This window comes from Hibiscus syriacus, unplaced genomic scaffold (genome assembly GCF_006381635.1).
Source record: "Hibiscus syriacus cultivar Baekdansim isolate YM2019G1 unplaced genomic scaffold, ASM638163v2 tig00113724_pilon, whole genome shotgun sequence".
In the NCBI taxonomy this organism is placed as follows: Eukaryota; Viridiplantae; Streptophyta; class Magnoliopsida; order Malvales; family Malvaceae; genus Hibiscus; species Hibiscus syriacus.
Genome location: NW_024063470.1, coordinates 726,918 through 747,875, shown reverse-complemented (window position 1 = coordinate 747,875; position 20,958 = coordinate 726,918). Strand labels below are relative to the sequence as shown.

The window sequence follows — 20,958 nt, the reverse complement described above, 5'->3', positions numbered from 1 at the left end:
TTTTCTATTAGTTATTGTGTTTACAGAATGAATCCTCGCCAGTAATATATTGTGATTGTGATGGTTCATAGTAAATTACATAAGAGTGAAAAGAATCATATAAATCTTGTCTTTGCAGTTAAAACATCTCATTTTAGAATTTACTGTCCTATCAGAGTCTAAATTATAGAAGCTGATCGACCCATTTGATTAACCATTTTCCAATCAATTGAAATCTGATAAGAAACATGCGAGCCTGCATGGAGAGTGGTGTACATTGCCTTTATCTTTTTGTCCCAAATAAACTGCTATATTGTTTTCAGTTAGGCCATAGTAAAGGACATTTTATTTTTTTATTTTTTATTTTTTTGGGAGGAGGTGGGATGGGGAATCGAAATGAAGAAGCAAAGTAGCCCATTAAGGAACAGTTTTATATTAGAGTAATGCATGTTGTTTATTTCCCATCTACTCAGATTATTTCAAACCATGCAGATATTGATGCGTGCTCTTTCTAGTCCACCATTAGGAAATCATCGTGTTTCGTGGTCTCTGGTAGATACAAAATATGCAGGCACTGCATTGTTAGTAAAGAAATGTCTTCGACCATTAAAAGTTTTTTTTTCCTCTTGATAGAACAGGTATTTTTGTTTACGAACATCCTTTCTTCAAATTCCTTGTGAGGAAATTTTTTCAGTTTTCTCTCTCTTCGTTTTTAATCTGCATGTTTGTGTGTGGATATGAATATATGCCTGCACATAGGAGAAAAGAATGTGCACCTAGCGACTGTACATTGGAACAATGTCATTTAGCCATCTAATAAGAGATATTTCCTCTCTTATGTTATTTCATGTTTGTTTCAATATTATATGTTTACCAAATTCTTTGCTAGTTTCAAAGCATGAACCAGATGGCCGGGTTCTTTTAGCTGAATTTGAGACACTCCGTGTATTGAATACATATGCACCAAACAATGGTTGGAAAGAGGAGGAAAATTCGTTTCAGCGGAGAAGAAAATGGGATAAAAGGATTCTGGAGTTTGTAGTTTGTAGTTCAATCGTCAGATAAACCTCTTATTTGGTGTGGCGATCTAAATGTTAGGTGAGTTTTCGAGTGGTATAAGGGTGGGTGGGTTTACAGAGCTGTAAGGTTCATAGCATACATCAACTTCAGGAATTAACGTTGCTCTTATAAAGTTCCATTGCCTGTGTAGCCATGAGGATATTGATGTGAGTCATCCGGAATTCTTCAGTGCAGCAAAGATGAATGGTTATGTTCCTCCAAATAAAGAGGTTATCAACTTCGTCTGTCTTTTGTTTTCACTAAGGATTAAATTTGATTCGGACCATTTCTTGACATTACCAAATCTTTTTTTTGGTTCACATTACATGCTTATTTATTTATTATAAATTTAACCCTCAATTCCAAGATCGATGCCAAAACTAGAACGCAAATTGTAGAAATCAGTGGGGCAGTTAGATCACCAGGAACAAATTGGTCATCTTATTCTTAGGTCGTCTGCCAAGTGATATTGGATCTAGTTTAGAAATTGGTAGGTTGGGATTACTGTAGAAATGAAAATTTCTGGTTGAAATATCACTTAATTTTGCATATGCAGGCCTTCCGATGAAGAATGCATGTTGAACTTTATATCATTAACGTTGAATTCGTTTGACTGCCATAATTCCCTTAAGATCCAGATATGGGCTAGTTCAATGTAGTGTGTACCCCTATATCCAAGAATAACTGACAAGATAGTTCACGATGATGTGCAGGATTGTGGGCAGCCTGGATTTACCTTATCTGAGAGGAAGCGCTTTGGGGCAGTATTAAAAGAGTGTGTCATATCTTCAGAGAGCCCTTTCGCCTATGGTTTCCAAACTTTCCATTAAGCCATTAACATGTTAAAAGTTGAAACCATGATGTGTACAATAATATTATCTCCACACAAGCGTTTAATATAAGCTGAAATTGAAAAGTTTTAGCTAATACTTCCACTTATCCGTATATAATGAGATGTTATCTTCTTTTTTGTTTTCATTTCAATCTACTTTAAATAAATTTGTGGATTATGCTTTAGGGGAAGGTTAGTAGATGTATATAGATACCTGCACAAGGAAAAGGACATGGAGTGTGGCTTTTCATGGTCGGGAAACCCTGTTGGGAAGTAAGCAATGATGGATCCAGAAATTTAAGAGTGTGGGTCTAAAATTTTAATTTTCTTTTCTTAAAAGTAATGGGTATGCAAACATTGTAATTTTTTCTTTTTTCCTTAACACATTAAGCTAAGATTTAATCACTTTTCCAAAATAATGAGATGCACTTAACCCCTATGGGGACTTAGTGCATCTGCCACTACAAGTAAGTAGCTTTTATGCCCACACAAGTATCTACGATTATAGTACTTTTTCTTGTGGTTATCGTTCTTATCGTTATTAACATAATTTTTAAATTAATCTTTAATCTATATTTACAAGATTTATTATTAATTATTGTTAGTGAGAAATGTAGTGATATATTATCAAATAAATTTATTGTTGAAAACATTTTGATATTTCGATATAACAAATTAAGTTAAATGAATTTTAAGATTTTACAAATGATTTTACAATTTTATATTCGATTCAATTAACCGAATATCAAATTATTACTCCAAGTTTTTCAAGATCAATTTTAAACCTTACTAAATGTGTAAAATTGTGATTTGTACTTAAACTATTTTTGAAACAATTTTCACAAAGTATTTTGAACCAAAAACAAGCCTTAAATCAATTATTCAAAGGCATGCACCGATGCATCAGTCCATGCATCGATGCATCGATGAATTAATTGAACATCGAATGCATTCCATGCACCGATGCACTCTCCATGCATCGATGCACTCTGAATATTTTCAAAACATCGAATGCATTTGATGCATCGATGCACAAGCCATGCATCGATGCACCAGGCTATTTTTCAAACATCGAATGCATTTCATGCATCGATGCACACTTGGTGCACCGATGCATCAAGTGTTCCAACGGTCAAAATATTTGAATTTTACACGAATGCAGCGATGCATCCTTGATCATGCATCGATGCATGAGACGCTCCACCTAGAAAAATTAATTGTTTTCACACTTAAACGGCTCTATTGACTCCACTAATTATCACCAACGTTCAGAATTGATTCAAGGGGTATTTAAACAAGTTCTGAAGCCATTGATCAACAACAAGAAACATCAAGAAACTAGAATCAAGAGAGAATCAAAGAGAAAGCATCAAACCTCAAGTTTGAGCATTTCAAGCCTATTCTTCATTCAATATTCATTTTGCTTTCAAGAACACTTTTGTACTCAATTGTATTCATCTTTGAGTGTTCTTTTCTTTGTTCTAGAATTGTGCAAACAATCAACCTTGTGAGGATTTCCTTGTAAGTTTGCAAATTTGTATTGTTCTCTTTGGGAGAGAGTTTTCTCAAGAATTTGGGGTATAATTCTTGAGGGTTTGTAAGGTTACTCTTTGTCCTCAAAAGAAAGACAAATTAGTGAATTTGTGGAAAATCCTTAGTGTGGATAGCTAAGGTAGTGACGTAGACTTTGGTTGAGAAAGCCGAACCACTCTAAATCGCTGTGCAAATCTTTTCAATTTTCTGCAAAAGCTTCCACATAAATTTTTATTGCCAATTCACCCCCTCTTGGCCGATTCCGTCAATCGATTAACTCAACAATTGGTATCAGAGCCTCACTCATTTGAAGGTTTAATCGCCTCTTGAGTCGATTCGGGAAGAGTTACATTGATTACAAAGTCATCAATGGCCTCCACTTCAAATTACGACTCCGGTCTCGATTCGATGCCCGTCAACAAGCCTCCTTTCTTCAATGGGGCTAATTATGCCTATTGGAAGAATAAAATGATGTACTTCATTCAAACAAGTGACATTGGAGCATGGAATGCCGTAGAAGAAGGATACATCAAGCCTCTCACTCATCCAAGGTTGTGGAGTGAAGGAGACACAAGAATGTTCCAGCTCAACTCCAAAGCCATCCATATTATTTTTTGTGCTCTTGGACCAGATGAATACGGAAGAGTTCCATCGTGTACAACCGCCAAAGAAATATGGGACAAGCTTCAAGTCACACATAAAGGTACAAATGAGGTAAAAAATCAAAAATTAGTATTCTAACGCATAACTATGAAAATTTCAGGATGAAACCAAATGAAGACATCAAAGCTATGACGGATAGATTTTTAACGATTGTCAATGGTCTTAAATAGTATGGAGAGATCATCTCAAATGAAAAGCTTGTGAGGAAGTTAGTCTACTCCCTCCCAAAATCATGGCAATCAAAGAAGACGGCAATCATCGAGTCTAAGGACCTATCGTCCTTAACTCTTGAAGAACTTATCGGTTCACTCCTCACTCATGAGATGATGCTTGAAGATGAGGTGAACCTTGATAAAGTTGAAGAGACACTAAAGGAGAAGAAGAAAAATATTAGAGTTGCTCTCAAATCCACAAAAGATGAGAGTGATTCTAATAATGATGATGATGACGAGGAAATGGCATTATTTGCCAAACGGTTCAGAAAAATGATGAGACCTTACCGAGGAAGAAAATTCAAACGAAACGAAGGCCTCAAAAATGAACCAAAAGAGAAGGACCCAATCATTTGCTATGAATGCAAAAAGTCGGGGCATGTCAAATATGATTGCCCACAATTGAAGAAAAATGGTCAATTAAAGAATAAGCACAAGGCTCGTGTGGCTACATGGAGCGATGAAGAAAGTTCTGATGAAGAGGAACAAGAAGTAGCAAACTTGTGCTTGATGGCATTCGGGGAAGATTCTAAGGTAACCTCTAACTCATCCGATTTTGATGATTTATCTTATGATGAGTTATTTGAGGAATACAATGGGTTGGCTTCGGATTATGAGAAATTATTTTTAAAATATAAAAATGATGTTTCAAAATTGAAAAATGAAAACAAACTCATATCCAAAACCAACAACGATCTTGAAAGTAAAATCAAAGACTTGCAAATCAAACTAGAAGAGTTTGAAAAGAAAAATTTAGATTTGCAAAATTTACTTTCAAAGATCAATGATGATCATCAAAAGAAAATTGATGATCTTAAAATTTCTTTTGATAAAGTTGGAACAAAACATTTTGAAAAAGGTGGAAATTCAAAATCCAACTTTGTTAGAAAAAGTTTTAGAAACTACAATCATAGAGGTCCCCAAAGAACCTCTAATGGAAAAATCGTTAGAAGTATGTGGGTTCCTAAAGAACTCATTACTACTAAAGATAAAAATATCCTACACAAATGGATACCTAAGGGGACTAGGATTTTGGAAACTAATGAATATGGACCCAAAAGAATTTGGGTACCAAAAATCAAAAGTTAATCTATGTTTGTAGGGAAATGAGCATTGCTACAAGGCAGAAACAAATTCAAATTCATGGTACCTTGATAGTGGATGCTCAAGACATATGACCGGAGACAAAAGCCGGTTCATTGAGCTTAACGCCAAAAATGGAGGAGAAGTGACTTTTGGAGACAATTCAAAAGGTCACATTGAAGGTATTGGTACAATAGGTAATACCTCTTCCATACAAATTAAGAATGTTTTATATGTGAATGGATTAAAGCATAATCTATTGAGTATTAGTCAATTATGCGATAAAGGATTCAATGTCTTATTTGAAATTAATGGTTGTAAAGTCATTGACATTGCATGTAATCAGATTATGCTTGTTGGTCATAGAATAGGGAACATTTACATGGTGCATTTAGATTCTATTGATATGACTAATTTATGCCTAGTTGCTAAGGATGAGCATGATAGTTGGTTATGGCATAGGAGACTAGGACATGCTAGTAGTGTTTGCAACGGTTAATTCAAGGAGACTTAGTAAGAGGGTTGCCTAAGCTTAAATTTGATAATGATAAAATCTGTGATGCTTGTGCTAAAGGAAAAAAAACGAGTTTCTTTTAAATCTATTAATGATGTATCAACTAGTAGAGTATTACAATTGATCCATTTAGATCTTTTTGGGCCAACTAGAACTACTAGCTTGGTGGAAAACAATATGCATTTGTCTTGGTAGATGACTATTCTAGATATACTTGGGTTCTATTCTTAAGTACTAAAGATGAAGCATTAGAACATTTCATCACATTTTCAAAAATAATCCAAAATGAAAAAGGTTACTCTATAACTAGTGTAAGGAGTGATCATGGAACTGAATTTGAAAATCTTGGATTTATTGAGTTTTGTAATTCTAATGGTATTAGCCATAATTTTTCAGCACCTAGAACCCCTCAACAAAATGGAGTTGTTGAAAGGAAAAATCGAACTTTAGAAGAAATGGCTAGAACCATGCTTTATGAAAATAATTTGCCAAAATATTTTTGGGCGGAAGCCACAAATACCGCTTGTTATGTTGTAAATCGAGTAATGATTAGGCCAATTTAAAGAAAACTCCATATGAAATTCTCAAAAATAAAAAGCCTAACATTAGCTATTTTCATCCTTTTGGATGTAAATGTTTTGTTTTAAACAACGGTAAAGAAAACCTTGGCAAATTTGATGCTAAAAGTGATGAAGGAATTTTTCTGGGTTATTCCTTAAATTCTAAAGCCTATCGTGTATTTAATAAAAGAACTTTAGTTGTAGAAGAGTCTATACATGTTGTTTTCGATGATAATCCCCTTCCGAGGAAGGATTCTTGTGTGAATGATGATGTAGGTGTTATAAATACAAATGACGTTAGACATGAAGTTGGAGAACCATCATCAAAGGAAGAAACGAAAAATGAGGAAACTCATGATTCTCTTGAGAATCCAACCATTGAAGAAAGGGAAGTATCTTTTCCAAGAGAGTACAACTATGTCAAGGATGGTGAAATTATAGGTGATCCATCAAAAGGGGTAACTACTCGATCTTCTCTTAGAAATATCTGTAATTATGTTGCATTTATTTCATGCATAGAGCCTAAGAACATCAAAGAAGCTTTAAAAGATGAACATTGGATTATGGCTATGCAAGAAGAATTAAATCAATTTGAGAGAAGTAAAGTATGAACATTAGTTGAAAGGCCTAGTAATAAATCTACTGTAGGTACTAGATGGGTTTTTAGAAATAAACTTGATGAAAGTGGTAATATAGTGAGGAACAAGGCTAGACTTGTTGCTCAAGGCTATACTCAAGAAGAAGGCATAGACTATGATGAAACATACGCTCTCGTAGCTAGGATGTAAGCAATTAGAATGTTATTAGCATTTGCATGTTTCAATGAATTTAAATTATATCAAATGGATGTTAAAAGTGCATTTTTAAATGGTTTTATAAAGGAAGAAGTGTACGTGGAACAACCTCCAGGTTTTGAAGATTCAAATTTTCCGGATCATGTTTTAAAATTGACAAAAACTCTTTATGGTTTAAAACAAGCTCCTAGAGCTTGGTATGAAAGATTGTCAAATTTTTTAATTGAAAAAGGTTTTTCAAAAGGAAAGGTTGACACTACATTGTTTTTAAAGAGAAAAGGTAAAGATTTATTAGTAGTTCAAATTTATGTTGATGATATAATATTTGGTTCTACTAATGATGTTCTTTGCCAAGAATTTTCTAAGCTAATGCAAAGTGAGTTTGGGATGAGCATGATGGGGGAGCTCTCATTTTTCTTGGGACTCCAAATCAAGCAAAGAAAAGATGGCATCTTCATTAATCAAGCTAAGTACGTCAAAGATATGCTCAAGAAGTTTGGACTGGAAAATGGGAAACCTCATGACACTCCAATGAGCTCTTCTACAAAGCTTGACTTAGACGAAGGAGGTAAATGTGTGGATGTTAAATTATATAGATCCATGATTGGCTCATTGCTTTATCTAACCGCAAGTAGATCGGATATTATGTTTAGTGTTTGCTTGTGTGCTAGGTTTCAATCATGTCCTAAGGAATCACATTTACTAGCTGTTAAGAGAATCTTTAGATACCTTAAGGACACTCCTAGTTTAGGACTTTGGTATCTTAGAGACTCTAGCTTTAGCTTGCATGCCTTTTCTGATGCGAATTATGGAGGATGCAAAGTACTTGCCAATTCCTTGGAAATATGTTGATTTCTTGGTTTTCAAAGAAACAAAATTGTGTTGCATTATCTACCACTGAAGCGGAATACATTTCAGCCGGTAGTTGTTGTGCACAAGTTTTATGGATGAAACAACAACTTTTTGATTATGGAATTGAAGTAGGTACCATTCCTATCAAGTGTGACAATACTAGTGCTATTTGTCTCACTAAAAATCCCATCCAACACTCTAGAACTAAGCATATTGAAATAAGACATCACTTCATTAGGGACCATGTCACTAAGGAAGATGTAGTTCTAGAATATGTTGATACTTTGCATCAATTAGCGGATATCTTTACAAAACCCTTAGACAAGGAAAGGTTTTGGACACTTAGAAGAGAATTAGGTTTAACTGACCTATCTTCACTTAGTGTTTAAAATAATTTAGCACTTTTAATAAATACTGAAAAATGCTTATAATAATAATTTTTGATTGCATTCTTGCTATTAGTTAGGGTTGAGTTTATGATTCTTAATGAAAATTAATTTTATGTTCAAATAAAGTTTGAAGATTAATTTGATTGATTGAATATAATTAATTTTTGATATATGAGTTGCCATTACCATTAGAGCCAAATTATTTAGCATTTTAAGTGTTTAAAACGAATTTTTGACATTTTTGTGCTTCATGCACCGATGCATTTAACAATGCATCGATGCATCCTTGAATATGCATCGATGCATAAGACCATGCACCGATGCATCCGTCGGGTTTTAGGTTTTAAAGGCTTCATCTTCTTTATTTTTCAAAACCTAAACTCTAAACTTCTCACGGCTGTTCGTCACCCTAAATCTCCATTTTGCTCAAAACCTTCGGGAAATCATCGGATTCTTTAAGATTTTTATCCTACAAACCTGCTACAATCATTAAATCGCTCAAAACATCTCCACATTCCCCTCAATCCGAATTTTTTAAGGTAATTTTTCAAAAACTCTATTTTATTAATTTTTGAACTTAGGACTCATTTAGATTAGTTCTAGTTTGAAATAATTATCGGGCATTGGTTATATGATGATTCTAAACTAGTTTCTACAACGAATTTCATCAAAAACACATAATTTTTCAAAATTAAAATTTCGAATTTAAAAAAAAATTAAAATTAAGTGATAGTTTTGATTTAATTGTGTTGTTTTCATGAAAACTATACATATTATGATATTATTTTAAAATAGTTTTCAAAACTTTGCCCATTAGGATTATGTTAGAGAACCTTGAATTATTGAGGACTCATTTGAGTTTTGGGATTGATTTTTGTGCATACATGTGTTTTTAAATTGCAGGTGATATTTCTTTTCGATTTCCCTAACCATGTCTAATCCCAAACGCCCTAGGTCATCCTCGAGTCGGTCTCACAAAACGTCCTCCCGCTCCTAGACCTCAAAATCCATCCAATATTCCTTCATCCCTCATTAGTACTTGTTTTAACATGCCTAAAACCGTAAGATGAATTGTACTCTAGGTACATGAACTCCTTCCAATCCTATCGTATTAGGGAAGAGCGTATTCCTTCTCTACAAGCTATGATAAAACTTGAATTTGAATACCTCTCAATTCTTCGCCGATGGAAGTTTGATAAACTCTTTTCTCTTCAACCCATCGTCTTTCACCAACTTGTCTGCATCTTTTATTCCAATGCAGTTTGTATTCAGAACACAACTCAGTGCGGTACTATAGCGATTAGATCTTATCTTTTATGACAATATATCACTATTACTTCTGAATCTATCGCATCTCATTTTGGTTTAGATGACGAGGTTTATTTAATGAGAAGGAAGATGTGGAATCCATATCTCCCTAATGCTAGTGTCAGTACCTTTAGGTCTCACCACGATCGATTTCTTCACTTAATGATCTCTTGGTGGTTTAGACCATCCGCAAGTCGGTACTCCACACTACGTACTACAGACTTATGGTGGATGCACTGTATAAAGAACAAAAAGAAAATCAATTTTCCACATATTGTCTTTAGCGCGCTTGTCGATATCATAAACATCATTCCCTCAAAGCATGTAGAAACCCTACCTTATGGTTGTCTACTAAGCAATTTGTTTATCAAACTCGGCCTAGATGTCTCCCTTGACAATCCTATCCCGCTCCAAAACCCAATCAATATCACATCCTTAAAGAAATCGGATTGGAAATTGGATGAGAACACCGGACTATGGTTTTTTCGACCCAGTAAGCAAACCCCGGAGCTAGTTCTTCACGAGCTGCTCCTAGTTCTTCTCGTGCTCCTCCTCCTCCTCCAGCTCCTGACGCTGATGATGATCCAGGGCTTCAAAGGCTTATGAGAGATATTGACGAGGAAGTACCAGCTCGGCAAGATGATCAAACGCCACCTTATTTCCGATCTTTTCTAGAGTCGTTTGATCTACGTTTTGCCTCCATTGAGTCTACGATTTCTGAGTTTCAGAGGGAGATGCGTGATCGTATGGATGCTCTGACTCTTGAAGTTCGAGCTCATTATCCTCCTCCTCCCGATCCTCCGATGGAGTAGACTTACTTGCCATGCTTTCTTGTTTGTTTGAGGATGCTTGAACTTATATTTGGTTTGACATTTTAACGCTTTCTGTTTATTAATTTTGCATCATTAGAAATTTATGACCAAATTATGCCATTTCACATTTTATTATGAATATTGTTTATGAAAACTAATGGCTAATCTCTCTTTTGATTGTGATCTTAGCAGCCTATTATTAATAAATCGATTGGCTAATGTTTTTCAAAATTCTTGTTTAAAACGTTTTTATAGAGTCTTTTTGATTTAACAAAAAGGGGGAGAAAATTTAAGATGTGCTATAGTAAGGGGGAGGAAGTTTTTCAAAATCGATTTCAAAAATAATTTCTTAAACAAATCTTAAAATTACTCAAATGTTTTGTTATATCAAAAAGGGGGAGATTGTTGAAAACATTTTTGATATTTCGATATAACAAATTAAGTTAAATGAATTTTAAGATTTTACAAATGATTTTACAATTTTATATTCGATTCAATTAACCGAATATCAAATTATTACTCCAAGTTTTTCAAGATCAATTTTAAACCTTACTAAATGTGTAAAATTGTGATTTGTACTTAAACTATTTTTGAAACAATTTTCACAAAGTATTTTGAACCAAAAACAAGCCTTAAATCAATTATTCAAAGGCATGCACCGATGCATCAGTCCATGCATCGATGCATCGATGAATTAATTTAACATCGAATGCATTCCATGCACCGATGCACTCTCCATGCATCGATGCACTCTGAATATTTTCAAAACATCGAATGCATTTGATGCATCGATGCACAAGCCATGCATCGATGGACCAGGCTATTTTTCAAACATCGAATGCATTTCATGCATCGATGCACACTTGGTGCACCGATGCATCAAGTGTTCCAACGGTCAAAATATTTGAATTTTACACGAATGCACCGATGCATCCTTGATCATGCATCGATGCATGAGACGCTCCACCTAGAAAAATTAATTGTTTTCACACTTAAACGGCTCTATTGACTCCACTAATTATCACCAACGTTCAGAATTGATTCAAGGGGTATTTAAACAAGTTCTGAAGCCATTGATCAACAACAAGAAACATCAAGAAACTAGAATCAAGAGAGAATCAAAGAGAAAGCATCAAACCTCAAGTTTGAGCATTTCAAGCCTATTCTTCATTCAATATTCATTTTGCTTTCAAGAACACTTTTGTACTCAATTGTATTCATCTTTGAGTGTTCTTTTCTTTGTTCTAGAATTGTGCAAACAATCAACCTTGTGAGGATTTCCTTGTAAGTTTGCAAATTTGTATTGTTCTCTTTAGGAGAGAGTTTTCTCAAGAATTTGGGGTATAATTCTTGAGGGTTTGTAAGGTTACTCTTTGTCCTCAAAAGAAAGACAAATTAGTGAATTTGTGGAAAATCCTTAGTGTGGATAGCTAAGGTAGTGGACGTAGACTTTGGTTGAGAAAGTCGAACCACTCTAAATCGCTGTGCAAATCTTTTCAATTTTCTGCAAAAGCTTCCACATAAATTTTTATTGCCAATTCACCCCCTCTTGGCCGATTCCGTCAATCGATTAACTCAACATTTATATTATTAAATATATATCATTACCAGATTTATAAACGAAATTTAATTTATTAATTGTATATAAAAATATGATATGATATATATATATATATATGAACTTTGACTCAATGTATAATGTGATACAAATTAGATTTGATACAATCATACACATAAAAATTTAATTTTTATTTTATTATATTCATAAAGTTTTTATTTTTATATGACTATTAGTATTCGATTTATCAATTGACTAATTTAGATCAAAATTGCAAAAGTAAGTGTAACTCTCTCAACCTAATATGCTCTATTCACAACTGTCAAGATTTAAACTCTGACCTTACTTAAAGAATTTAGTGTCTTATCTTACCAAACTAATTGGTTAAACTAAATATGATAATTTTATATTAAATTAATATAATTTTTTGAATTTATAATATGTAATAGTAAAATAATTTTATAATAGATAATTGTGATACTGATTTATAAAAAATAAGTTAAATTAAAATTTTATTTATATAATTATGAAAAGTTATATTATTTAACAAAAAATCACATAATCTTTAGATTTATCAAGTACAGTCCATAATAAGATGTTTAAGGAACTTATCCAAAAAAAAAAAAAGATGTTTAAGGACTATTAAACCCAAGGTTTTGCGGGCTTACTCAACACCAGGTTGACCCGTTCATATTGTAGGCCGGATTGAGGATATTATTATTATTATTTTGAAGGACGGATTGAGGATATTAAAACGGCGAGGTTTAATACATTTAGTGTTTCACAATTGTGAAACGCCACCGTTCCATAAAAAAGTGCTACTATTCATGGTTTCTGAGCTTGCTCTGTTTCTGCAACTGCTGAACTTTGAGATACGCTGGCTTTCGGTTGAGTTAGTGTTAAAAAAGGGGCGAATTTAATCGAAAAACCTTGAAAAAATGGGGAAGAAATCGAAGAAGCCAGGAAAAGGCAAAGAGAAAACGGAAAAGAAAACTGCGAAAGCTGAGGAGAAGAGAGCTCGTCGAGAGTCCAAGAAACTCTCCCCTGAAGATGACGTTGACGCCATTTTGGTAATTCAAAAATCTCCATTTCTTTCGATTAATTTTTTGAAAATCTGATTTTCAAATCATTGATTTGAACTGTGCTTTGAGTTTGCAGTTGAGTATCCAAAAGGAGGAAGCAAAGAAGAAGGAAGTTCATATTGATGAAAATGTTCCTGCCCCGTCTCCTCGATCAAACTGTTCGGTACTTCCTTGCCTATGGCTGCTAAGTCATTTTTATCAAACTTTTACTTTATATATATATATATATTTCCCTTTAAAAATGATTTTTTGTTTATTTTGTCTTAATTGTGTAGTTAACGGTTAATCCACTGAAAGACACTGAGTTTACTATATGGTGGTGAATTCTACAATGGAAGCAAGGTTAGATTTGAAAATGAGCTGTTTTGGCTATAGTAATTGAGTTGGAGTTTGTTGTTTTTTTTTTTTCATTTCAAATTGTAGCAAATGATGCTGATTTGGATTGGTGCAGACATTTGTGTATGGTGATCTTTACAGGTTCGACGTGGAAAAGTTGGAATGGAAGTCGGTTTCAAGTCCTAACAGTCCACCTCCTCGTAGTGCACATCAGGCAGTTGCTTGGAAGAATTTTCTCTATATCTTTGGTAGACGGCAGAACTTTGCCTCATTTTGTATATGTAATTGTAATTATGCAAACTCTTGATATTTCTTCATGTAATACTCCATTCTTTGTTCTTTTAGGTGGTGAATTTACATCTCCAAATCAAGAACGGTTCCACCATTACAAGGTGAAATTGCTATACTTCACTGTATCATTATGTCTCACTCTCCCGCATCTTCTCTTTCAATGTTGAATATTTCAAGTTGAAAATTGTTTTAGGACTTTTGGATGTTGGATCTGAAAACAAATCAATGGGAACAACTGAATTTGAAAGGTTGCCCAAGTCCACGTTCTGGTCATCGAATGGTAAGTTCAAGCTCTCTTAAATTTGATATTTATGTAGTTTAATTTATAAGAAAATTATGTTATCGTTTATTTCATCTTTAGGGGGAGAAAAAAAGAAAGAAATTGTTTGTCTTCTACTCTTTATTTCATCTTTTATATTGGTCTTGTTGCAGGTCCTATACAAGCATAAGATTATTGTTTTTGGAGGCTTCTATGATACTCTCAGAGAATTGAGGTTGTTGATTGTCTTTTTGAGATATTGTTAAGTTTTCATAATCTCATTTATAATTGAAAATTTTCAAAACATTAAAACCAATTTCGTCCTCTATTTTTAGCTTTATATAATTCTTATAAACATTACGAGCAGACTGTACAATGTATTTCTTGTTGATAGCTGACATTGCTATAGCTAACTCTTGATATGCATGTGATTGACCTATCAAGAATTTGAAAGAGGAGTTAATTACCTCATGTCTTGTGTTATCTATAAAATAATATACAACGATGCTACAATATATAAGTAATTTTTGTGCAGTAATACCTTCCTCTTCTAACTTTTAGGGGATTCTACTTTTGCTAGATATTAGGAATTTAAGTCAAAACTCCATGATTTGCATTCAAAGAGACAGAAGGTGAACTAGCATTCAGGTGCTGTTGAAATTTGAAGTGCATAATATAGTAATATTCCCTAAAACTTTATTTTACTGATGCTAATACTGATATGTCATGCATTAACTTAATCGGTACTACTTTCTTCACTTTTTTCCCAACAATATACTTTAACATTCTAGTATTTTGCCTAAAATTATTACCCCCTTACGTTCAAGGTTGACTATTGACTCCCCACGAAATATTTTTCTATAGGTACTATAACGATCTGCACATCTTTGACCTAGATGACTTCAAGGTGAACATTTTCCTGTCTTTTGTTGATTTAACTTATCATGTGTTAGTGTTACATATTAAATTTCATTCAGCTTTTGAACTAAAGATATGTTCTTTTGGAATGTAGTGGCAAGAAATAAAGCCCAAGCTTGGTTCCATATGGCCTAGTGCTCGGAGTGGTTTTCAATTTTTCATGTACCAAGATCAGGTGAGTTGGCCAAAAAAGGAACCTGAATAAGCATCATGAAACTATTTGAATTCTTAAAATCTAAACAGGTGTTCTGATTAATGCTTGATATTTGTTAGTTAGCTTAACAATGGATTTTGCCTTGTAATCCTTCTCACTGGTTCTAAACAGGAGCATTTTGTATGGAACTGATATTTATATTAATTCCTTTAAATATAATTTTCAGATTTATTTATATGGTGGGTACTACAAAGAAGTGTCTTCTGATAAGAACAGCAGCTCGGAGAAAGGAATTGTTCATGCAGACATGTGGTCTCTTGATCCCAAGACTTGGGAGTGGAACAAGGTTTGTAGGTCTCCCCCCCCCCCCCCCTCTCTTCCGATCAGCATGAATAAATGGTGATAAAATGAAAGCATATTGTTACCTACATTTGACTGGATTCTAGTTATGTATATAACATACATCTCTGACTTTTCACTTTCAAATAATTAGCTGCTTGTGCACGTAAATAGAACAAAGTGCCATCATAATTGGCTTTTAAATCTTACTTATTAATCATATTATCCACTGTTTAAAGAAAATGCTTTAATTGATTTCATAGAAACTATTGCATCCGACATCTTGGCTTCTCATTCTTACCTCTTTCTTCTTTATGAAAATCAGATTGAGAATAATTTTGTAAAGAATGTATGTTAAAGTAGTATGAGATATGTTTTTCCTTATATATTTCAGCTCAAGTAAGATAGTTATACTATGCAGTATTAATCAGGCATCTGTTGCCTTGGAACAGGTGCTTGTCCAGATTATCATAAATACTTTTTTTTAGATTCTTATAACTTTTAGCAGCGTACAGATATTATTGTTGATATGGACAGTTGTCTTCTGTAACATCTACTTTCTAGTTAAGCGTTTTCTTAATTTGGAAGTCTTATCTGTAATTTCCTTTAATTTCGGCATGCGTGTTTGTAATTGATAAAACTTCCTGTCTTATAGGTTAAAAAAAGTGGGATGCCACCTAATGCTCGTGCTGGGTTTTCCATGTGTGTTCATAAGAAGCGTGCTATGCTTTTTGGGGGTGTCGTAGATATGGAAATGCAAGGTAATTTCCCTTCATCTCTCTGATTTTCTGCAATATAAACAATCACACCTTAATTGCAATATGAGGTACTCTTTTCTTCATTCCAATGTTCGTTAACATATTTGTTAGTATGTGGACGAATACGAAGGGAGTTTTTAATGAGACCTCCAATTTTTATAAAAAAAACACCTTAATTGCAATTAAACAAACTATGTTATTTTTGAAGTTCCAATGACTTTCACTTCACCCACCTGAATAATGGTCTGTTAAATGATGATTCTGCATTACTTGTCATCTTTATTTTTTATTAAATTTATATGTGCAGGTGATGTAATGATGAGCTTGTTCTTGAATGAACTCTATGGCTTCCAACTAGATAACCACCGATGGTAAGCCTGGTGTATTCAACAACATAGAATCTTTAATTCATACCCCATTCTATTGGGTACCTTTTCTAGTCATTTACTGATTTTCTCACACTTCAAAACTCAATGGATTAATGAGCTGATAATTTATCCAAAGTTTGCTGTCTGTGGGCTTGATAAATAATTGTGAACAAAACAACTTTACTTTTTTACGGAGTAATCGCAGTCCCCTTTTGCGGCTTTTGAAATTGGCTGTCGAGTGATGTTTCTGGTTTTTTCACTGAATGTGAATGTTCTTATTAGGTACCCTTTGGAGCTACGGAAGGAAAAGTCAACTAAGGTCAAGGTATTGTGAGAAATAAGGCTATAATTATTGGATCTATCTAGTGGTTATTCAGTTGTCCCTCCTACTTTTTCCTACTCTCAAGCTGTGGACCTGTGGTTGCCTTTCTTTATGTTAACCATTCAATTATAATTATATTCTTTGCAATACCTTTTATTTTAATAATACAACTTGCTTTTCAATTGGTGTTTCACAATCAAAAAAGGATTCAAAACAAGAACCACCAGGTTCTGTTTATAATGACAAGGTAAATTCAATTCAAGAAGAGGCAAGTGGCATGGATGATAAAGACCAGATTCCGGAGTACGATGGAGAAGCAGGTGATGAGGAAAGCAACATTGATGAAATGTCTGAGAACATGGTTGAAAACATGACAATTGATGATGATAGGTCAATTAAATCTGCTTCAATGCCGCAACAATCTAAATCTAAAACTATATTTAATTATCAAGATTCTGTTTCACCTGAGGTTTGTTATACTGCATTCAAATGGTTGTTTATCTGTTTTAAACATACCTAACTTATTAATATGTGGATCTGCCATCAATTTTCAGGTTGTAAAGCCCTGTGGACGTATAAATGCCTGCATGGTTGTCGGTAAAGATACTTTATATATATACGGGGGCATGATGGAGGTTAAAGATCAAGAAATTACGCTTGATGATTTGTATTCACTTAATCTTAGTAAACTTGATGAATGGAAGTGCATTATTCCGGTTTGTTCAATTCTCTTCTCTACTTTCAGTGTTAATCTATTCATTCCTTATCATACATCCCAATATTGTGACAACTTGCTGATATATGTTCAAATAAGATGAGATCTTGTTAAGACTTGATACAGAAAAATGCTGTTTTAAGTTAACTAGTTTTCTCCTCTTTATGACCCCTTCTCCTTGCACCTTCTAGATTTATATACTGAAAGTTTAATCTTTAAAGCATAAGTAAATCTATTTCTTTGCTAATTTTTATTATCGAGTTCTTGATTAGGTAGCAAATGCTGTTTTGCTATTAAACGTGCATGTCTGCTTTACTTTTCAAGTTCTTTATCCCTGACAACCCGCAGGCATCTGAAAGTGAATGGGTAGAAGCCTCAGAGGATGAAGATAATGAAGACGAAGATGATGATAGTGAAGATGAAGGTGAGGGCGGCGATGATGGTGAGGAGACTGATGATGGTGAGGAGACTGATGATGATGATGATGAGGCAGAGGTGATTGCTTCCTTGTTTCATCCTCGGGAAGATTATGTCGTAGATGTCTTCTCCCTTCGGAATTCATTATTTGTTTTCTTATTCTGTTTCTTCCTCAAAAACCTTTTTGTCACATGAATAATATGCCTAAATGTTTCATTGGAAGCCGATACATGTTTCTTTCACATGTTAGAAGAAAAGAACCAGCCAATTTATATGATTTTATATTCACTTGTCCATGCAGGGTACGAATGATGGTCTGAGATCACTTCAAATGGGAGATGCTGTTTCTTTAATAAAGGGTGAGGGAAAGAATTTACGAAGGAAAGAGAAACGAGCCCGGATAGAGCAGATTAGAGCCAACCTTGGCCTCTCAGATTCACAGAGAACACCAACGGTAGTCCCCCTAATAGGCTTTCTAAAATTCTTTTGTTCCAAGATGATGTTTGAGGTTATGTTTGATAGAGTTTTCATTGGTTAATCATAGCCTATGTTGCTTTGACTTTCCATTTTCTCAAGGTATTTGTGTCCGACGGCCATGTCTGACATGAGTATGGGATCACCAAATACATGGAGAAAACATAGAAAATCTTTCTTGGGGACATAATAGCATCCAACACTCATATCCAAGTAATATAGGTTATGGGATCCTATAAAGTTTTATAAGTCCCCAAATTGCAAACTCATTGTCTGTCATGTGTTCCCTTTTGCAGCCTGGAAATCGTTGAGGGATTTCTATAAACGTACTAGTTTGTACTGGCAAATGGCTGCCCATGAACATACTCAGCACACCGGAAAGGTCTGTTTGTTTAACTTTATGATTTATTTTTAAATTTAATGGATCCTACTATGTTCTGCGTTTGTGTTTCTTCTTGAGCTTTCTTATTCTATACTAGAGTACCGCCAGTTCCCTTTTTGTATTTGTTTTACCTTTTCTATTCTCTTTTATATGCATATAACTGCACACATATACACCGATGTGTGCACAAACATATCAAAATGTCTGAGTAACATCATGCATTGCGGTTCTTTTTGGGGTACAAAACATGACGAAGTCTGACTATGCAGGAACTCCGTAAAGATGGTTTTGATCTTGCTGAGGCTCGTTACAGGGAACTTAAACCACTTCTTGACGAGGTAAGTTCCATTGATCTTGTTGTTTATATTGAACCACTGTGGAATTGCCAAAAGAATCATATTTGTTTCTCGAAGTAATGAGTTCTGTTCATTCTATATGGTGCAGTTGGCCATATTAGAAGCAGAACAGAAGGCCGAAGAGGCAGAAGGGCCCGAAACAAGTTCGAGAAAGAGGAAAAAAGAGAACTTAAGAATTTATCACCCAGCGCTTGCGGTACTTTCAGCTTTTTTGGCAAGTGAGAAAATTTTGATGTTTTGTTGGTTTAATTTATGTGCTCTAAACTTTGTCGCACGCACAAACATGACGATTGGTAGTAGAACTGTTGTTTATATGGTAAAATATGTATTAAATCTGAAGAGATTTTGGTGGATATAATATTTATATCTAGAACTGTTTTTCGAGATCATACCGGTGTCACTTCATTCATTTTCTTAAATTTTTATTTAATATATTTTACTTCTTTCCTGTATTTTCTTGGCAACCAAACAACCTCCAACGTTACAGATGCTAGTTGGGGGTGACTGTTAGCACTGGCAAAAGAGGGTTCAATAACTATTTATAGCTATGCTTCGACAGGCACGTGATATGGTAGTGGATCAACTGCGACTGGAACTGCTGCTGCTTTTGTTCAAATAAGCCCTAATTCTGGTTTTGGTTTTGGATATATGATTGGATTTATTATTCTATTCCATGCCCATCGGCAGTGGTTTCTGTCCCACAGGTTTTTTTTTTTTTTTTTGAAAAGGAAATTCCTTTAATTATCTAATCCAATGGCATCCAGCAACAATAGTGTTCGAGATACATTCAGGGTAGTTATACACAGACCAGACAGGAAAATTACAAGAAAGAGCCATTTTGCCAATTCATGTGCAGCTGTATTAGCAGTCCTAGGGACAACGAACATTGAAATTGACCTCTTTTAAAACAGTTCGTGCATGCTGGAGATGAAAGCCGGAAACAGAAAGGTCCATGTTAGGAGAAAGGATTTTGTTGACCACCGCGTAGGAATCACTCTCAAGGTGCACCAAATGCCAGCCATTCTCCTGTGCCATTTTGATCCCCGCAATCAGTTCCATTGCCTCCACGAGCTCAGCATTGAACGATCCTGATAACCGTCTCGCATGTCCTCCAACCACCATTCCGTTGTGGTCTCTCACAATAACACCAACAGCAGCAGAATTGGAGTCCGGCAAAATGGCTCCATCAACGTTGACTTTGATACGTGTAGAAGGAGGTTTCACCCAAGATTTTCCCTCGTGAGCATTTAGAACCAGGGAGGGCAGTTCTGAAGAGTGGGCAGCGTCAAGGAAGTCGGCGCTGATGATCTAAGCAGAATCAATCACCTCTCTACCGGGTTGGAGCTTGCCATCATGAATCCATTTGTTTCTACGGTTCCATAGATTCCAAACCAGCAACAGAAATTGTGCATCAACAACGAATATCCATCAACTCTTTGCTCAACAGAAACACAGGTTCGAATATGGCACAAGAGTCGCTGTTCGGACCACTACAATAGATGACGTGTAGACCTTGGACCCCTTTTTTTAGTTTGACTCTGCTAGCTCAGAAGCTAATGGATCAACAACGATTTCTGAATGCCTAGTGTAAACAATTGATTGGGGAAACTTGTAAAAGAAAAAAAAACTACCATGGGAA

General features: G+C 34.6%; 1 protein-coding gene and 1 pseudogene across 1 annotated transcript; both read left to right on the top strand.

Moving 5' to 3' along the window:
• Positions 1 to 397: 397 nt before the first annotated feature.
• LOC120187253 lies at positions 398 to 4,641 on the top strand (annotated as a pseudogene).
• Positions 4,642 to 13,086: 8,445 nt separating this feature from the next.
• On the top strand, positions 13,087 to 19,573 carry LOC120187272 (kelch domain-containing protein 4-like). The gene is given in 21 exon segments (XM_039191024.1): positions 13,087 to 13,218; positions 13,307 to 13,393; positions 13,506 to 13,534; positions 13,536 to 13,572; positions 13,682 to 13,814; positions 13,912 to 13,958; positions 14,051 to 14,137; positions 14,290 to 14,351; positions 14,981 to 15,023; positions 15,129 to 15,209; positions 15,415 to 15,534; positions 16,183 to 16,288; positions 16,593 to 16,656; positions 16,936 to 16,978; positions 17,172 to 17,444; positions 17,530 to 17,691; positions 18,039 to 18,185; positions 18,409 to 18,561; positions 18,878 to 18,963; positions 19,233 to 19,301; positions 19,408 to 19,573. Coding segments are annotated over 19 exon segments (1,821 nt in total). The 3' UTR covers positions 18,893 to 18,963; positions 19,233 to 19,301; positions 19,408 to 19,573.
• Positions 19,574 to 20,958: the final 1,385 nt, after the last annotated feature.